At 34.8% G+C, this 17,594-nt stretch overlaps 1 protein-coding gene across 1 annotated transcript in view; it reads left to right on the forward strand.

Moving 5' to 3' along the window:
• The window catches only part of MIGA1 (mitoguardin 1), a 38,958-nt gene that overhangs the window by 7,849 nt on the left and 13,515 nt on the right, over nt 1-17,594 (forward strand). Inside the window, exons 4-8 of the mRNA XM_026679317.2 lie at nt 1,027-1,163; nt 1,489-1,615; nt 2,324-2,460; nt 3,199-3,322; nt 17,108-17,208. Of these exons, the coding sequence (XP_026535102.1) occupies nt 1,027-1,163; nt 1,489-1,615; nt 2,324-2,460; nt 3,199-3,322; nt 17,108-17,208 (626 nt within the window). The remainder of the gene's footprint in view (nt 1-1,026; nt 1,164-1,488; nt 1,616-2,323; nt 2,461-3,198; nt 3,323-17,107; nt 17,209-17,594) is intronic.

The following is a 17,594-nucleotide window of genomic DNA, read 5'->3' on the forward strand; positions in this document are numbered from 1 at the left end:
GCTGTCAACGTAAGGAAGGAGAGTGAAAAAAAAAACTTTCCCTTTTCACTTTCATTTGCTGCTTCCGAATCCTCTTTGGGAGCGATGTATCTTTTTTGAAATTTAAATTCCAGGATACCTTAGTTGTTGCTTCTTATCCCGGTCAGCCAAAACTTTCACTTCTTAACTTCCTCCTGCACTTTCTTTTCCGGATGAGTGCTTCTTTGAGGCGGCCATTTCTGACTGCCACTCTTACCGCCTTCGGGAAAGGGAATTTAGCCAGCTGAGGAGGAAAGATGCAGGTTTCCTCGACCCTGCTGGAATCTCCCCCCTCTTTACCACCTCTACGGGGTGGCTTAGCCCCGAAGCCAGCTGGCTCGGGACGCTCCAGTGGCGAGCCCAGGCAGAAACCGTGCACGATTGCGGATTCCTGCCTGACGCCGAAGCCCTGCAAACCGGAAGTCTCTGAACTATGGAGTATCTTAACTGAGATGTTTTCTCAAGTTACTTTGCCTGCATTCAGGCCCTGCTTGTCTGACTATTGCCATGGTAACTGTTTCCTTCTATTTTTCTCTTTGCCCTCCACATAATCACATTTTTAATTGGATTTGCCTCCATATAATTCTAGCTCCACTATAATATTTACTAATAAACCATGCACCAAATAGTGGTTTTCCTTCACAGTCTCAAATTATGTTGTCCATAAAATGTGCACAATTCCCTGCAGAAAACAATAGACAAAAACATGATGATCAATGCTCACGTATACAATAGCAATAGCACTTAGACTTACATACTGCTTTATAGTGCTTTAGAGCTCTCTCTAAGCAGTTTACAGAGTCAGCATATTGCCCCCAACAATCAGGGTCCTCATTTTATCAACCTCGGAAGGGTGGAAGGATAATATCTCATTATCCATTATGTAGCATTAATATTATATACGTATTTCTAGAATAATAATTATTTTAAGGTATTTCTAAAGTCTTTTTCCTTAGTTAATGGAAAAGAAGATGCACATAAGCTAACACTATTATTCATCCTCCTCAGATTCTAGTTGTTCCAGTAGCAAACAAAATCTGACACTTTCACTGAATTCCATCAAAGAAAAAGGTTTTCAATCTTACATCCATGCCAGTGGTGATCTCTTCAATAAATATTCTGGTTCCCTGCAGAGTTTGGCCTCAGTAAGTGTGATTTATTGAGAACTATTGTGTGTATTTTAGGAATGAAAAACAGATGGTTGTTTTCTTTGCTTAAGGAACTCTTTCAAGTACTGTTGCTATATGTGGAAAGCATTTCCACTAAAAATAGTATATGAATATTTCCAAAGAAATTGTTGCTTATTTTCCTAGAATAGGGAAATCAATTATTATAGGCCAACAATTATTTCTGATTTCCTCATTTTTATACTTATTTTTCATGAAACCAAAGAATAAAATATAACTACTAGAAATATATTATTATATTTCTCTTAGCTTATATGCACATGTTCGTTTCTTTTTAAATTAGGCCCACAGTGCCATCTCTTGTCCTAGTTGTGTTTGTGTGAATTCTAATTCCTGGGATAAAGCAGATGAAGATAATATGAAGTTAGTCAATATTCCAGTAACTACTCCAGAAAATCTATACTTGATGGGTAAATATATAATATTTATGGTATTATTATTAGAAGTACGGTATAACCACGTAGATTTTGTCCATGGTGATCTGTCTCTAACCTGGTCTTTATGGTCTTTTAATAGTGTACCCACTGCCACTGTAACTGAGTTCATTTACCTAGCTGCTGGTTGTTCTCTTTTCTTTTCTTCCACCTTTCCCAGCATTAGATATTTCTCCAGAGAGCTAGGTATTCACATACTGCGTTGCAAGTAGGATAATGTGAACCTGGTCATTTGTGTCTCAATTGAGAATGCTAGCTTGATTAGTTTAGGGATCCATTTATTTATTTAATTGGTTGTCTCAGGAATCTTCTCCAACACCAATGTTTAAAAGCGTCGTGATAGCATTCTTCAAATCCCTGAATTAGTTTAGGATGGGCTATTGCACAAAGCAGAAGATTGACTTCTGTGCTCAGTGTTCCCACTCAATCTTATGCTTCTAAGAATATGAGGTATTTATTCCATCAACTGAAGTGTTTAAGAACCTAAATCCATCTAATTAACTCTTTTGACTATACTTGCTGGGATGTTAAGAGCTGTATTCCCAATACACCTTCAGAAAAATAAATTGTGGAGGAGAAGACAGCTAATTGAATCTCTTGTGGGATTTTGACACACTCTCTCAGGATTTCCTATCTGGTACATCTAGTACAGTGTGCTCATGGAAGGGTGATTGACACTTGCAGGGATGGAGCTATTTGAAGAAGCACTACAACGATGGGAACAGGCATTGACTTTTCGTAACAGACAAGTTGAGGACGAAGCCAGCTGTGGTGGTATCAAGCTTGGAGCAGGTGATGCTATTGCAGAAGAACATATAGAGGTAAGAAGATGTCAGTACATCAGTACATAGTAAGCATTTGCTGCTTACTAGGTAACTTCATGCTTTATATGAATTGAGGAGAGAGTACAAATATTGAAACTGTATATTCCATTTTCCACTGAGGACATTGAGAAAGGCAGATTGTATCAGCAATTTAAATAAATGCTCTCCCAGGAATATGTTGCTTATATTGTCATTCTTCCTCAATATCAAATTGTACTATTTGTTATAATTTTAGCATCAAAAATATTTTAAGCATTTTATGCGTCAAATCTTGTGTTAATATGATGATTGCCATAATGGTTTTGAGGTATCAAAAATAAGTACCCATAAACTCAGAGATAAAAAAGTAAACATTTCATTGATTAGGGACAAAAATTTCATATGTGTGTGTACACATATGTGTGTACATATGTGTATGTGTGTTATATACATACATATAACGTTTTTTGTGTCGTATTATAAACTCATTTATTATCTATGGAAGCTCTGTGACCTCAGATGAAAAATTTTGTCCTGTATGATATACCTAGAAATAAACATGTTGGTATTGACTAATTTGACTGGGTAAATAAGCTAACTGCTTCTTTATTTAATTCTTCCAATCCTGCTGTTCTTGCATATGGTGTAGCATAAATAATTAATCATCATAGTAAATTAATCAAATGAGCAAATCATTTCAGCAATTCCATTAGCTGCTTAAAATATCAGTTTATATCTTGCAATTTCTATTTACAGGATATCATTAGTGCAGAGTTTATACATAAACTTGAACTTTTGCTCCAGAGAGCTTACCGCCTTCAGGAAGAATTTGAAGCCTCCCTTGGAGTGTCTGACCCAGCATCTTTTGCCAATGAGGCTGGTGAGGTGTTTGTTTTTTTCAAGTTTCCAGATTTCCTGGCATAATACAGTTCACTTTTTCAATTCAATGCTATCCAGATGTGCATGATTGTAACTCTTTTTAGAAATGACCTGTGCTAACTGAGCATTATTACAATCCGACAAATTGGGAGGCCCGTAATTAGAGAAGGCTGAGTTAATTATTATACTTGATAATTAAGGAGGATCTGGAATAATGGTAAATGCATTATTTGTGTTTTTCTTTCTTACTTTTACATAAAAGACCCACAGAGTTGGATTTATTTCCATAATCATGAAAGTAAGCATCAAAAATATTTGGAGCAATTTTTTAAATAGATACATGCAAATAAAATACAGATGTTTGCTAGCCAATGATCTACTTTGGTACATATAACTATATAGGTAGTGGCCAATTAAATATAAAATCAATCTCAATAAAAGAGTATACAATCTTTGGTGGATTCTTAAGTGATGCAGTGTATGGTTAGCAAAGCATGTTAAGACTTGCTCTTGTCTTTTTAAAAAAATGAATTATATTGATCCCAGTTTGTCCCTAGGAAATTTGCTTTTCAAATAGTCATCCTATTTGATTGAAACCAAGAGAGGTTTGAGGGTGGTAGCACCTCTTTAATCTTACCTGGACTTGGAAAGTTGGTAGGATTGGACCTGGTTTGTATTTCTGTGAGAGATTATTAGGGATTATCTGGGATATAAATTAGATTGGGAATTTGAACCAATATCCCACAAGAAGCCAATAGCAAGTCTCTTCTGTTTTGCAGCCAAAAAAACTGTATGAGCATGTTCATGAAGCCGCCACTAGTAGAATTCCAATGCATGAAGACTTTATCAGAGTCAATAGGTAATTTCTCTTTAAACTACTAATTCTTAACTTTGACAAATTAGCAACCAAAGACTTAGGTAGAATTGATTATAAATATACCAAGCAACTCATCCCTTTGAAATGTAAGCCATGCTTTTTCTGATACCAAATTATGACTCTGAAGTAAGAAAGCCACCAGAGGTCAGAATTCTTATTATTTTGATATTGCATTTGAATGTATTTCCTTGGATAAGGCACCTTTAAATTTAGTTTTCTAGCACCTTGTAGAGTAATTTAGGAAGGAGCTTGTGATCCCATGCTATAAGTCATACTGTAACATGTTGAAATTGATGTACATATCCCATGATCAACGTCAGTTCCCTTTTTAATTTTTCTTTCCTGACAAGTCAGTAGCTTCTACTATTTTCAAAGGCTTGAATAAATTTCACAGTATGTCTGAGCCATAATTAGAATATTACAAATTATTGTTTAAAAAAAGAATCTTCTTTTATGAAGAAATAGCATTTTTTTTACCCATGTTTATCATGGCTATATAATATTGGTGGTCCCAGGTATGAAAAATTCAATTTCTTGAAACAGCATATAGAAAAAAAGCTAAAGGCTTTTTAAATAGGTTGTATCTATCATGCCCTTTTGTAATACTTACCATAACTGATCTTTTAATTAATTTATTCCTATTTGCTGTGGACATACAAAGTTGTCAAATACAGGTCTTGGATGAACCCAGATGGCACCCTTCTCCAAATCTCTAGAGGGCATCTTTTTTAGCTTCTACTATTGCTCCTTTAAAAAAAAATATAGGGATAAATCTATGATCTTCCATATTTATCACCAAGCTCCAAAGAGGACATATTCATATTTCATTCTCTTGAGATCTTGGGTATTTTATTGTTTACTGCTCTCCTTAGTGGGGTGGGGTCTCTGGTGAGACTACAAGAAAGAACCTCTATCAAGTAGAGTATTCCCCAATAGATCTCATCATCTAATGTAGGTGGGAGAGAAGTTTAAAAATAGTTCATAGAAGTATATGATTAGCACAATTCTGACTTAAGTTTACTTTGTGTTCTTTCAGGACATCCAGATACTTCTCACAAACATTATGTTGAGTCAGATATTTAATATATTTCTATCCCATTGCATTAAAAAAAAACTCTCAATGGCTTACATCAAATCTAGAAAACCAATTAAAATTAAGATGGCATTATAAAATCAGGAGAAGGCGCTTCAATTTTTTTTTGTCTTTAGTAGCTTATTTAATGCTGCTTATCTTGAAGTTGCTACTACATGCAGAACCTTGCATTTCTTGCCTTAAGCCTATCTTCTGTCTTCTGCCACCTATTCCCCTACAGTGATGCAGCTTCTGACAGGTTGGACCACTTTTTCTTGTTGTGACAAGACAGTTGCAAAATAGGAATGGAGTAGTTACGCTTTGTCCCTTTTGCCATCATCATCTTGCTCTCTTCTCCACGCAGCATTCCTTCCTTTACTTTCCTCTTGTTTGCATATATTCATACAAAGCTTTTTTTTAAAAAAAAATGTGGTGTTCATTGCCATCTTTCTGAGCCTTAACCTTCCTGACTTATCCTACTGATTTGGGCCTATTCCCTTACAATCTCTTTTAGTTATATGCCCCTTTCTATTTTTAAAAGTGGTTCTTTTTGTTTCTCATTTGGTCAAAAAGCACTTTATGCAACTATACCAGATTCACCAGGTATCTTCCATGTTTCTTTCTTGTGGTTGGGCTGCCTTTATTTCATTTTTCAGGATCTCTCCTTTTTCCTTTTTAGCTTATTGAAATCAGATCTAACCGAAATCAAACTCTAATCTGACTGCCTTTAGTTTTCCCTGTCTGCAGTATAGTGAATTATAAAATTACATAATCTCCCAAGGTTCCTACAATTTCTACTTACTTAACCATTTGTTCCTTGTAGTATGAATGCTAATATCATGTCTGTATTTAATATTGCAAACATTTATATACTATTTCCCTAGAAATTAAAAACATGTTATGTGTTGCCAGGGCTAAATATCTATTTTAACTTACTTTTGGATCCATATCTCTGTCTTCACTATCACCGTATGGTCAATGTGATTTTCAAAGCAATTTAATATGGAAAATCTGGTGTTTTATTAGATAATATGTTTTCAGTAAACTTTTTTTCCCTATCAGTTTATTTTTTTCCTTCATCAAGTGAAATTTTAGACTTGAATTACCAGACTAACTCTGATAGAATTCTGTCTTTGGCTTCAAATTTTGAATACACAATTTATACTAAATAAGAATCACAAACAATATCAAGTTCATCAATCTATTATGTTCCATATTTCACAAAGTATAGTTTATTTAACTGAAAAGTTGAAGAACACAAGGTAAGATCTAGCAACAACTTTTTTTGGCATTGCAAAATAGCAGAATCCTGCCAAAAACAGCATAACTCAGGCACAATAATGGAAAGAAAATTTGGCAGGAAAAACTTAGTAATGTAACAATACTAGGAGGAATTGGGTCAGTAAGGCTAAAAAAATTTAAGACTTTCTGTTTTCTTAGTCTCGTCTGTCTGAAGATTGAGCCAAATTGAACATGACACTTAATGGGGAATGTGATCTGATATCATCGGGGTGGGAGGGGGTGAGAGTTGGGGGTAATTTTGTTATATTGTACTATATTAATTTATTTGATTCTTTTTGTTAGTTTTTATTGTTTTAAATATGGTTTTATATTCTGTAAGCCATCGTGAGTCGCCATGGACAAATAGGTGGCAATATAAATTCAATAAATAAATATACTTTTGCTATTCACAAGCTGTGAGAAGTAGGTTACTTAGACCTGAATTACAGCTGAGTTTTATTTGGATTCCCTGATTCAGAGTTTAGCTGCTCCAAAGTAATATACCACATATCATTCATTGGTGTTAGTCACAGCTTCAAGATAGGTGTATGAGTTAAGATTTGAAAGATGACTCATTTCCCCCTCCCCTGCCACACAATCAAAGTTCTCATATCATATGTGGGTTTCCTGGAATATTCCTAGAAATTATTCCTAGAAAATATTAATTATGAACTCCACATTGGTCGAATGTAAACTGGGTTTTCGCCCCCATACAGATGGTAGGAAGGCCAAATTAATCAGTCAGTTATTTGGAACAGGAATTAAAATACATTCTAGTCCCAGAAGGTTTTCTTTTCCTTCCACTTCATTTTTTCTTTTTCATGCATTCACCAAAAGCAAGTTAATTAGATATATTTATTTAATCACAACAGAAATATGCACAGTATTTAAGGCTAATTAAAAATACAGGTGCTAATGTAAATTATAGCAAGTCCCAATAATAGATAATGCCCAGAATTTCATCAGTCACATTATTGTTACATGTTAAGTAATCCCTGTGTTAAGACCCTGTCATGAAATTTACACAACTGTTTCCAACTAGTTTGTTGCCAGACTAATATTTTTGCATAGAATAGAATAGAATAGAATAGAATAGAATAGAATAGAATAGAATAGAATAGAATACTTTATTGGCCAAGTATGATTGGACACACAAGGAATTTGTCATGGTGCAAATACTCTCAGTATACATAAAGAAAAGGTACATTCGTTAAGAATCAAGAATCATAATGTACAACACTTAATGATAGTCATAGGGTACAATCAATCAAATCATACCAGGAAACAGTCAATATAAATCGTAAGGATACAAGCGACAAAGTTACAGTCCTACAATCACAAGTGGGAGGGGATGGGTGATAAGGAGTGATGAGAAGATTAACAGTAATAGTAGTGTATACTTTGTAAATAGTTGAACAGTGTTGAGGGAATTATTTGTTTAGCAGAGTGATGGCTTTCGGGGAAAAAAAACTGTTCTTGTGTCTAGTTGTTCTGGTGTGCAGTGCTCTATAGTGTCGTTTTGAGGGAAGGAGTTGAAACAGTTTATGTCCGGGATGTGAGGGGTCTGTAAATATTTTCACAGCCCTCTTTTTGACTCATGCAGTATACAGGTCCTCAATTGAAGGCAGGTGGGTAGTAATTGTTTTTTCTGCAGTCCTAATTATCCTCTGAAGTCTGTGTCTGTCCTATTGGGTTGCAGAACCAAACCAGACAGTTATAGAGATGCAGATGATAGACTCAATAATTTCTCCGTAGAACTGTATCAGCAGCTCCTTGGGCAATTTGAGCTTTCTGAGTTGGCGCAGAAAGAACATTCTTTGTTGTGCTTTTTTGATGACGTTTTTGATGTTAGGTGTCCATTTTAGGTCTTGTGATATGATAGAACTTAGAAATTTGAAGGTCTCTACAGTTGATACTGTGTTGTCTAGTATTGTAAGAGGTGATAGTATAGGAGGGTTTCTTCTAAAGTCTACCACCATTTCTACAGTTTTGAATGTGTTCAGTTCCAGATTGTTCCGGTTACACCACGAGGCAAGTTGTATAACCTCCTGTCTGTATGCAGATTCATCATTGTCTCGAATGAGACCAATCACTGTTGTGTCATCAGCAAACTTCAGTATTTTAACAGAAAAAATCCCAGCATGATTATTTATTGAGTCTTTTCAATTTTTTATTCTGTGTCCTTCCTTTTCTAGGATGGAAATTCCTATGTCCTTATTTATGTTTCTTTTATATTATAAAATTATGTTTGTATTGTTAAGGCTGCTGGTTGCAAGACTAAAAGCATTTAAGTCCCTACCTTAAAACTGGCACGGTGTCAGCCAACTTTACTTAAAAAGGGCTGTTTGATAGATTTTCCTATTAATGCATAATACTTGTTTTGCTATCATCACAAGCTGCTTTTTAAACCAATGCAAATGCAATGAATAGAATTTGGAAACGTCTCTACTTAAGATGTTTGATTATATTCTTCTTAGTGCCTTTCTAGAAAGAGTTATACTGACATATTATCTAGGAACTAATACATCTCTTGGGTCCTTCATATAGGCTTACTGCAAGGTAATTGGTATGGTCTATTTTTTTTAAAAAAATTGGAACAGGAGTGGCCTGTTTAGAGGTCATGTGGTATTAAATCAGTAATGGATAAATAAATTTTGACAATGCATAATCATATGCCAGATTGTTATTGCCAGCTTTTAAATTTATGATTTTTTAATCTATTAAGATTCTTGTTTCAGTAATTTTTAACTGTGCAAAATAGTGAATCATAAGGCAAAATTGAATCAAGTTACCTCAAATGGGCTAGTTTACAGAATGTGTCCACTATCTGGGATCCATGACTCCGGTGGAATAATAATTTTGCAAATTTAAAAAAACATTTTATGACATAATTCAAAATGAATATCTGAATATCTCCCTGAAGTTTTAAAAACTTTTGCAGTATTATAATTGTTGAAGACCTCAATGAATCTGGTAGGGAAATGTCTCTAAAATTATGACCCAATGGTTCACAGGTTTCTAGTAATCTTATTAAAATAACATCTAAAGAAGTCAATTTAGCTGAAAATAAGGAACTACAAATGTTGGCCTTGATAGTTATACCTTTATTTAACTGGGTTTTGAATGCATAAGCCTATAATTTCTGTTGCAATTGCAGATAGAAACAATTGTTTTAATTTTTCTGAAATATTTCTTATTATTCTGTAATATTCTGAAATAGCTTATTGTCTCTGTTTTTCTTTAAATGATGTCGTACTTCTGGTAGCTTCTGAAAACCTAAAATATTCTTTTATTTGGAAAAAAGTTTTGATTGAAAGTTTTCATTCTCTACTGTTATACCTGCTTAAGAGCCTTCTTTTCCCTGATATTTTTTTATTTCCTTGTTTTCCCTATTAAAATTTATTTGGTTTGTAGACTATCTCATGATCAGTTTGTATTCCGGCTTCTATTGTAATTTTTAGTGATCCTCCTTCTTCAAGTATACTGGAGAGATCAGACCCTCCTAATGTTCTCTTTCAGTCAAATGTTTAAGTTTTCTCACTCCAGATATCTGGGTGGCACAGAAGGTGGTACCAGAAAAATGTTAGGCAGTTAAATTAGGTGATTGGATTCCCCTTTAACAGTTGCCTGAAGGGACAGCTGCCCAATGGGGACAATGACTGTGAGGGGAATTAGCAGACACATGGGAAGGGGGAAAATATAGCTCTTTGCTCTGAGTTATCTAGCAAAACACCATGTTCAAATTAACTCTGCAGCATAGTGGTAACACTGGTATTAATAAATGCCAGTATTAATAAAGGGGTTGAAGTTTCAATACCTAAAGGAAGGATGTAACTGAAAGGAATTGACAAATGGGAAGGAAAACAACAGGCCAATATAATAGTTAAATAAGCTGAAGGATATTTTGAATACAGTTCTGTAATTTAAAAAGAATGTCCCAAATAGGAGCTAGTCAGTGTGTGGCTTGAATTGGTATCTTCCAAAAGAACTCTTCCAGGCTCTTCTTTGAACAGTATCTTAGAAGAAATATCAGGAAAATGTTGAAATGTGTACACTATATCAGGGGTTGCCAACCTTTTGGACCTCAGGGACCATCAAATTCATAATTTTTGATCCCAGGGACCACTAACCAGTTCTGTGGCGTGGCCTAATTTGTGGGTGTGGCTTGGTGGTCATGTGACTGGCTGAGCATGGCTTGTATGTAAATATTATAAATATTTATATAAATATTGAAATTTTTATTAAAAAAGAGCAACTTTTACCCAAAATCAGGCAAAGCAGGCAGGCAGATTGAGTTGCTCACAGAATCACAGATTCATTCAGAGATCTATCTATCTGCCATTAGCTAGCTCAGTCTGTCACATAAAATTTGCTAGCAAGCAAACTCACAAAATTAACTCACAATACACCATGTATGTAAATATTGAATTTTTTATTAAAAAAAGAGCAATTTTTACCCAAAATCAGGCAAAGCAGGCCGATTGAGTTGCTCACAGAATCATTCAGTGATCTATCTATCTGCCATCAGCTAGCTCAGTCTCTCAAATTTGCTTGCCATGAGTCTGCACTGAATTTGCTTGCAAGCAAACCTTCAGTCCTAAGGGAAGTTCGGCTGTACTTAAAAGCAGAGCCAAAGATCTAAAGACTAGCTAGAAAGCAAGAAATCCAACCATTTCCTGCTTCCTAGCTAATCTAAATCTCCTGGCACAGCAGAACAGATGATGGTCAAAAAAGGAAAAAATAGCCATTTTAGCAGGCAAGTTTGCTGGGTAAGGAGTGAGTGGATGGGGAGCGTTCCTGTGGGCCATGTGGGCGGCGCAGCCTTCTGCGCAGCCTGGATTAATTGCTTTGGGGGGGGGGGTCTGTGGGTGAGATTTCTCTGCGGCCCATCAAAATTTTCTCAAGGCCCACCAGTGGGCCCTGGCCCACCAGTGGGCCCTGGCCCACCAGTTGGCAACCACTGCACTATATGATGTTCCTTCTGGTCTCTTAAATAGGCCTTAGATTAAACAACTCAGTGGGTTCAAAATAATTATGAACTTTTTCCTTTTTAGCAGTGAAGCCCAGTATGTTTATGAATTTTACTATGTATAAATTATGTTTATGTATATGGCTTTTAGTTTTCCTGCTCTCCCACATAAGGAATGTAAATAAAAATCTCTCGGGGTTCATTCATGTTTAATAAGAGTGGAGAAGCCAAATAGCAACAGCATTTAGACTTTTATACCGCTTTATCGTGTTTTACAGCCCTCTCTAAATGGTTTAAAGTGTTTTACAGCCCTCTCTAAATGGTTTATTGCCCCCAACAATTTGGGTCCTCATTTTACCCACCTTGGAAGGATGGAAGGCTAAGGCAACCTTGAGCCTGGTGAGATTCAATCTGCCAAATTGTAGGCAGCTGACTGCAGCAAAAGTTACTTGCAATACTACACTCTAAACACTGCGCCAAGGCTCTCTACTGAAGCCATTGCTAAACCTTTGTTGCCTCGTTTTGTTTTGCTGAAATTTTAAAGCATTCTAAAACAATATTATGAGATGTTCATCCTGAAATCTCTTTGTGAACAATCTAAGCTTTATTTGCTGAGCTGTGTGGATTTTAATTTTTTGATCAGCTGAAACTGGTAAAGAACATGCTTGTTTTGAGTACGTTGGATACCTGTTTCTTCAAGGTTTTAAGGCAGTACCTAGAAAGCACACGGGGACGTGGTGACTCAGTGGCTAAGACACTGACCTTGTCAATCAGAAAGGTTGGCAGTTCAGCGGTTCAAATACCTAGCGTTGCATAACGGAGTGAGCTCCCGTTACTTGTCCCAGCTTCTGCCAACCTAGCAGTTCGAAAGCATGTAAAAATGCAAGTAGAAAAATAGGGACCACCTTTGGTGGGAAGGTAACAGCATTCCATGCGCCTTCGGTGTTTAGTCATGCTGGCCACATGACCACGGAGATGTTTTCGGACAACGCTGACTCTTTGGCTTTGTAATGGAGATGAGCACCGCCCTTAGAGTCAGGAACAATTAGCATGTATGTGCGAGGGAAACCTTTACCTTTACCTACTAGAGAGCTCACGATGTTTCTAGGTTTATTATGAAGCCGTTTGTCATTCTCTTCTGGGAACATGATGCTGGATGAGATATATCTTCAGTCAGACTGATCACAGTTTTTTTCTCCTGCTCTAGAAATAGAGCAAACTCTTATACCACTTCATTCTTCCTTGAGCCTTGGCCCTTCCCTTTAATTCAGGAGGTGGTAGGCAATGGGAACTGTGAACTGTCCAGATAAAGAGTTAGACTTGACTTGGCATACTGACCAAAGTGATGGCCTACTACAGGACAGCCTTGCTGCTGAGAATTGTGATCAAATGATCAAGTTGGCTGTTTTTAATTGTAATCAAGGCCGACAGGGAAGAGAATACTGTCCTGTTAAGCGTGTTTTTCAGAAGTGCTTTTGGAAATAGGCAATGATACTCTTGAGTAGAATGCATGTAACAAAAATGTTCCTTAGATATGTATGAGGATTTAATGCACTGGGATTATACAGTAAATAATTTAGCAAAGAGGAAGTAGGTCAGGGAAGCTGGGAATGAGAGCAGTGTGTCTTTGAGTCTGGGGATATGGAGCTTACTCTGAATTGGACATTTAAGCTCTTCTAGACAGACAGCACGTGACCATTAGCAGCCAAAAAGCACCATGCCATTATTCTACTATTTTCATATCACAAAAATTCTGTTATGGATATAAGATGGTAGAAAAAAAAATAACTCGAGGTTGCAAATAATATTGTATTTTGTAAACCTGATAAACTATGTTTCAGACAAGGCAGTTGAATAATGAAAATTAACTGAAGCTGTTCCTACTTTTGGACACAGTGTATGTATGCATTTTAATAGTATCTCAAGAACCCCTTTTAAAATCTTGTTTTGATTTTACCACAAATAATTATATAGTGGTGAAAATGATAAAAAAATGTGTATTGAAATGTTTGAAGTAGAAACAGAAACTTGGGATGATAGTAGTCAGACCCAGAAAGTTAAAAAAAGAGTAGAATTAATACTAGAATAAACTTGGAGGACAAACAATGGCTAGATAGCCAGAGAAGGCCAGTTTTAAATAGTAGATCTGATAATAATCAGTAGGATTGTTATTTTGTTTGCCCATTTCATTTAAAAGGTGATGAAATTTTGCACGATCCTGGGTCACGTTTATTTGCCTTCATTAGTAATATAATATTCATTTAGTTCTGTGGATAATTGTAACCTCTCCTTTGAAAAAATAGGTAATGTAAAGAAGATCTGTGTAAATATTAGAACAATTAAATATTAGTATTGAAAGAAGGAAATGTTCAAGAAAGGAGGAATTATATGAGAAACACATTTCAGAAAGTTATCAACTTCTTTAGTTTTGCAAGGAAAATAGCAGAACTACCCAAGTAGAATTATTTTTGTCTCTTCCACACAGTTATATTACCATAGAAATGACTTACTTTATATTTTAGATTTGTTAACATGATGACCAGAGAAGTAGCATGTAAATTAAATAATAATAGTAATCAGTAATAATTGCCCAAAATGAGTAGATCCTTGTGTCTTTTCTTCTAAATGCTAAATTTTTTGTATATAAAATGCTTTATGTATTTATTTAGTCAGCCATGTGTTGTTTCTCTTTGATAATGTAAGTAATCTAATTTTAGGTTACTTTCCAATTTTCAACTTCATAAGTTTGCTTTAGAAGGAGAATAAGCTTTAGAAAATCCAGTGACACTTAAAAACAAGAGGATTCATTTGAGAACTGTGTCTTCTGAAATAAATAGGGTGATAGCATGTAAGGTAACTAACACAGACTCAGGACTTTGTGAGAAATCTGGGACTGACTGCCTATGAAGGCAGGGTGGATCAAGCAGCTGTGCATTCCTAGAGCTTTCATTTGCCAGTGGCTCTATCTAAATCTCTCTTAAACATTTGTACATTATAAATTTAAGCATATGGATGTCTAGGAAAAATTAATCAAAAATTAATCAAATTAATCACTTGAATGTTTTGTCTTTAAATTTTTAAAAAAATTATTGTAACGAGGAATTACTAGCGGTTTTGAAATATTCAGCATCTCCTAGCTTGCTTTTTTATTTAAATGATCAAATAATTTATTCATGTCATAAGTTTTCCCCAAATAGGACCTACAGCCATATGTTACATTAGTAGCAAATGGAGGGAGTCACTAATTTGAGAAATCTATGACATTCATTAATGTTGCTGCTATTATTTAATAAAACCGAAAAATGTTAGCTATAAAGCAATCTCCTTCATGTAGTTGACTTTTACCTTGTTTAAGAAGTTGGGAAGTCTGCCAGAAATTTATGCAGCTGGCTTATTATTTATGAATAGAGGCTAGTAGGCTTTGTGATGGGTAGAACTTTTGAAGTTTTATGCATTTGCTTACAATGGTTAGGAATTTGTAAATGGGATTTTCAAATTGAAGCTCTCTATAAATCTTAACTATGAAATGATATGTCCCCAAAGACACTCCCTGCTTTTTCTGGCATTGTTGTAACTCACTTTTTGGAAATGGATGGTGGAAACTAAAGCAAGGTATTCTTTGACATAAATATGACCTGAAAATAGTAGACACAAAATTTAGTTGACAAGTTCTCATACCCAGATGAGTATAAATGCACTGTAACAACCCAGACACAGAGAGATAAACCACATTTACATACTATTAAAACATATTTGAAATGCTAAAAAAGAAACAGAAAGACCAGAACACATCATCTCCAGCAAACAATACCCAGATATGCAGGAATTAACACCAGACAAACAATCAAGCAAGCAGAAAACAATATCCTAATCTAATCTAAACTAACCTAAATTACCAAGGAGAAAACTACATCTCCATCAACACTGACTGGGCAACCCATTGTGAATAAACAGGGAACAAACCCCAGATTCACTTGCACTGATAATATTATCTAGTCAAGTAATGAAATGTCCAAGCAAATAAGCTAGGAGATTACCAAGGCCTCCAAGATCTTATATATTAGTCATAGAAGACCTGAAGATCTGTTCTTATTCAGGTCTTCTATAACTAATATATGAGATTTCACAGATTTTTGGAGTAAAATATGTGAAAAATCTGAATCTGTGATGACATTGATATATGTCGTTATAAGCCAGGGATTTGTTTTGAAGGATTCAGTCAGAAAAAAATATAATGCATTTCATATATGTTTATATGTATTTTTCTGAAAATGACTTCGTTTGTTAACCTAATAACTTATTTCTAAGCACCAGTTATGTTTTCTAATAAATAAGTATTTCTTCTACTTGTTTCTTTCTTCTTGAACAAGTTATTTTTTTCAGTCTCACAGATTTGCCCTTGTAATATACTATGAAAATAATTTTCAGAAAATATCCAAGATACCATCTCAACTTGTTAAATGTGCTATATATGTACAGTCCAAATAATTGAAATCTACATAGTTTTTCTCTGTTTTCTTCCTAAAAACCATTTCAGTGTCCTTTAAAGGTACTGTATATTAGAAAAACATAATTTTTCTAAAGTCTCTTATTTGTTATGTACAAAAAGACAGATTATGTATTATTTTTGTCCCTTTGTTTTATGTACTAATTGTAGTACAACAATGCTTCCATAGACTTCATTTTGGAAACTTTGACTAAAGAATTAATTCTGAACACTAAAGATAATCATTGCAATTTATAGCAGTGAACATCTGTCTTCAATCTAATGATTTTTTAGAGAAGAGAAAAACAAAAGTGGTTCTATAACTTACTGTTGTAGGTCACAGCTATATGGCAGAAATTCAATAGGTTTCAAAGAGGTCTGGTATACTGTAGTTTCAAACATTTAATTCCCCAAAGTGTTATTATGAATGTCTGTATTAATAAGGTTTTTTTCTGTTTTCAAGACATGGGTGAAAATTTAAATGTTCCTATTTATATATAACTTCTACTGTCCAAATGCATAATAAGAAAGCATTTTACTTTTGGAAGATTATTATAAAAATTAAGGAAAAATAAAATTATTTTTTTAATAATGTGGTTTTACTTTGCATGCTTTGGGTCCAAACAGCTGAGAACCTGGTAAAATACTTTATTTATTTTTAAAATGGCAAAAGAATAAGGTTTCGAAAATAGTATATGAAACGGAACAAATACTGTTGCATATGACATGCTACTTTAGGAGTTAATTTAAAAGCTCTCTGGTGTGATTAGTGTCTATCTAATATAAATGTATCAGTTAAGATTTAAGCTGAGTCATACTGAAGTTTTCTTTAACAAATTTCCCTCTAAAAGCCTAGGATTTCATATTGTTGTAACAATACAATTCAGAAGGTTTGGGCTAAAAGTGATATGTGATGCCAGCCATGTTATTTCTGTAGCATAATTTATGGATTACCGTTGTATCTGAGCCCATCAATATTCAAACAGCCATCTTGGAAAAAGCAGATAATAAATTAAGATAAAAATAAAATAAAATTAGTCATAGTTGTTGGGATTTAAAGAAGACTCAAAATTTAATCAACATGTTTCTCTTTTTTTAAAGGTAATCAAATGGATAATACTATGAAAGACATTACAGATGAATTCAGTCTACAAGATACAACAAGCATTGGATCCACAGATTCATTTGTTTCAGTTGCTGAGGTATAATGAAACAACATTTGTTGTCTTATTGTGTTAATTATCATGCACCTGAGAGCTTATGCTCAATTAATTAATGGCTTCTGCTGGTCTTTCATTAAGTTTCCTAGAACAAAATGTCTTGACATATGTATACAGATTCACAGATATGTAAAGAGTAATTATAATTTAAATATTACAAATACACATAACAATTTTCCCCCATTCAATTGTGTCACAGGTTGCCTGGGCAAGTACCTGCAGTTGTCTTGGCAAGGTTTTGTTTTTTTCCAGAATTCATTTGGCATTGCTTCCTTCCTAAGGCTGAGACTGGCTATGAAAGTGACTGGCTCAAGGTCATCCATCTGGTTTTGTGCCTAAGATGGGACTAGAACTCATGGTCTCATCAT

This window comes from Notechis scutatus, chromosome 3 (genome assembly GCF_049901735.1).
Source record: "Notechis scutatus isolate UNSWTSFEM ecotype Mainland chromosome 3, rNotScu1.2, whole genome shotgun sequence".
Taxonomy (NCBI): domain Eukaryota; kingdom Metazoa; phylum Chordata; class Lepidosauria; order Squamata; family Elapidae; genus Notechis; species Notechis scutatus.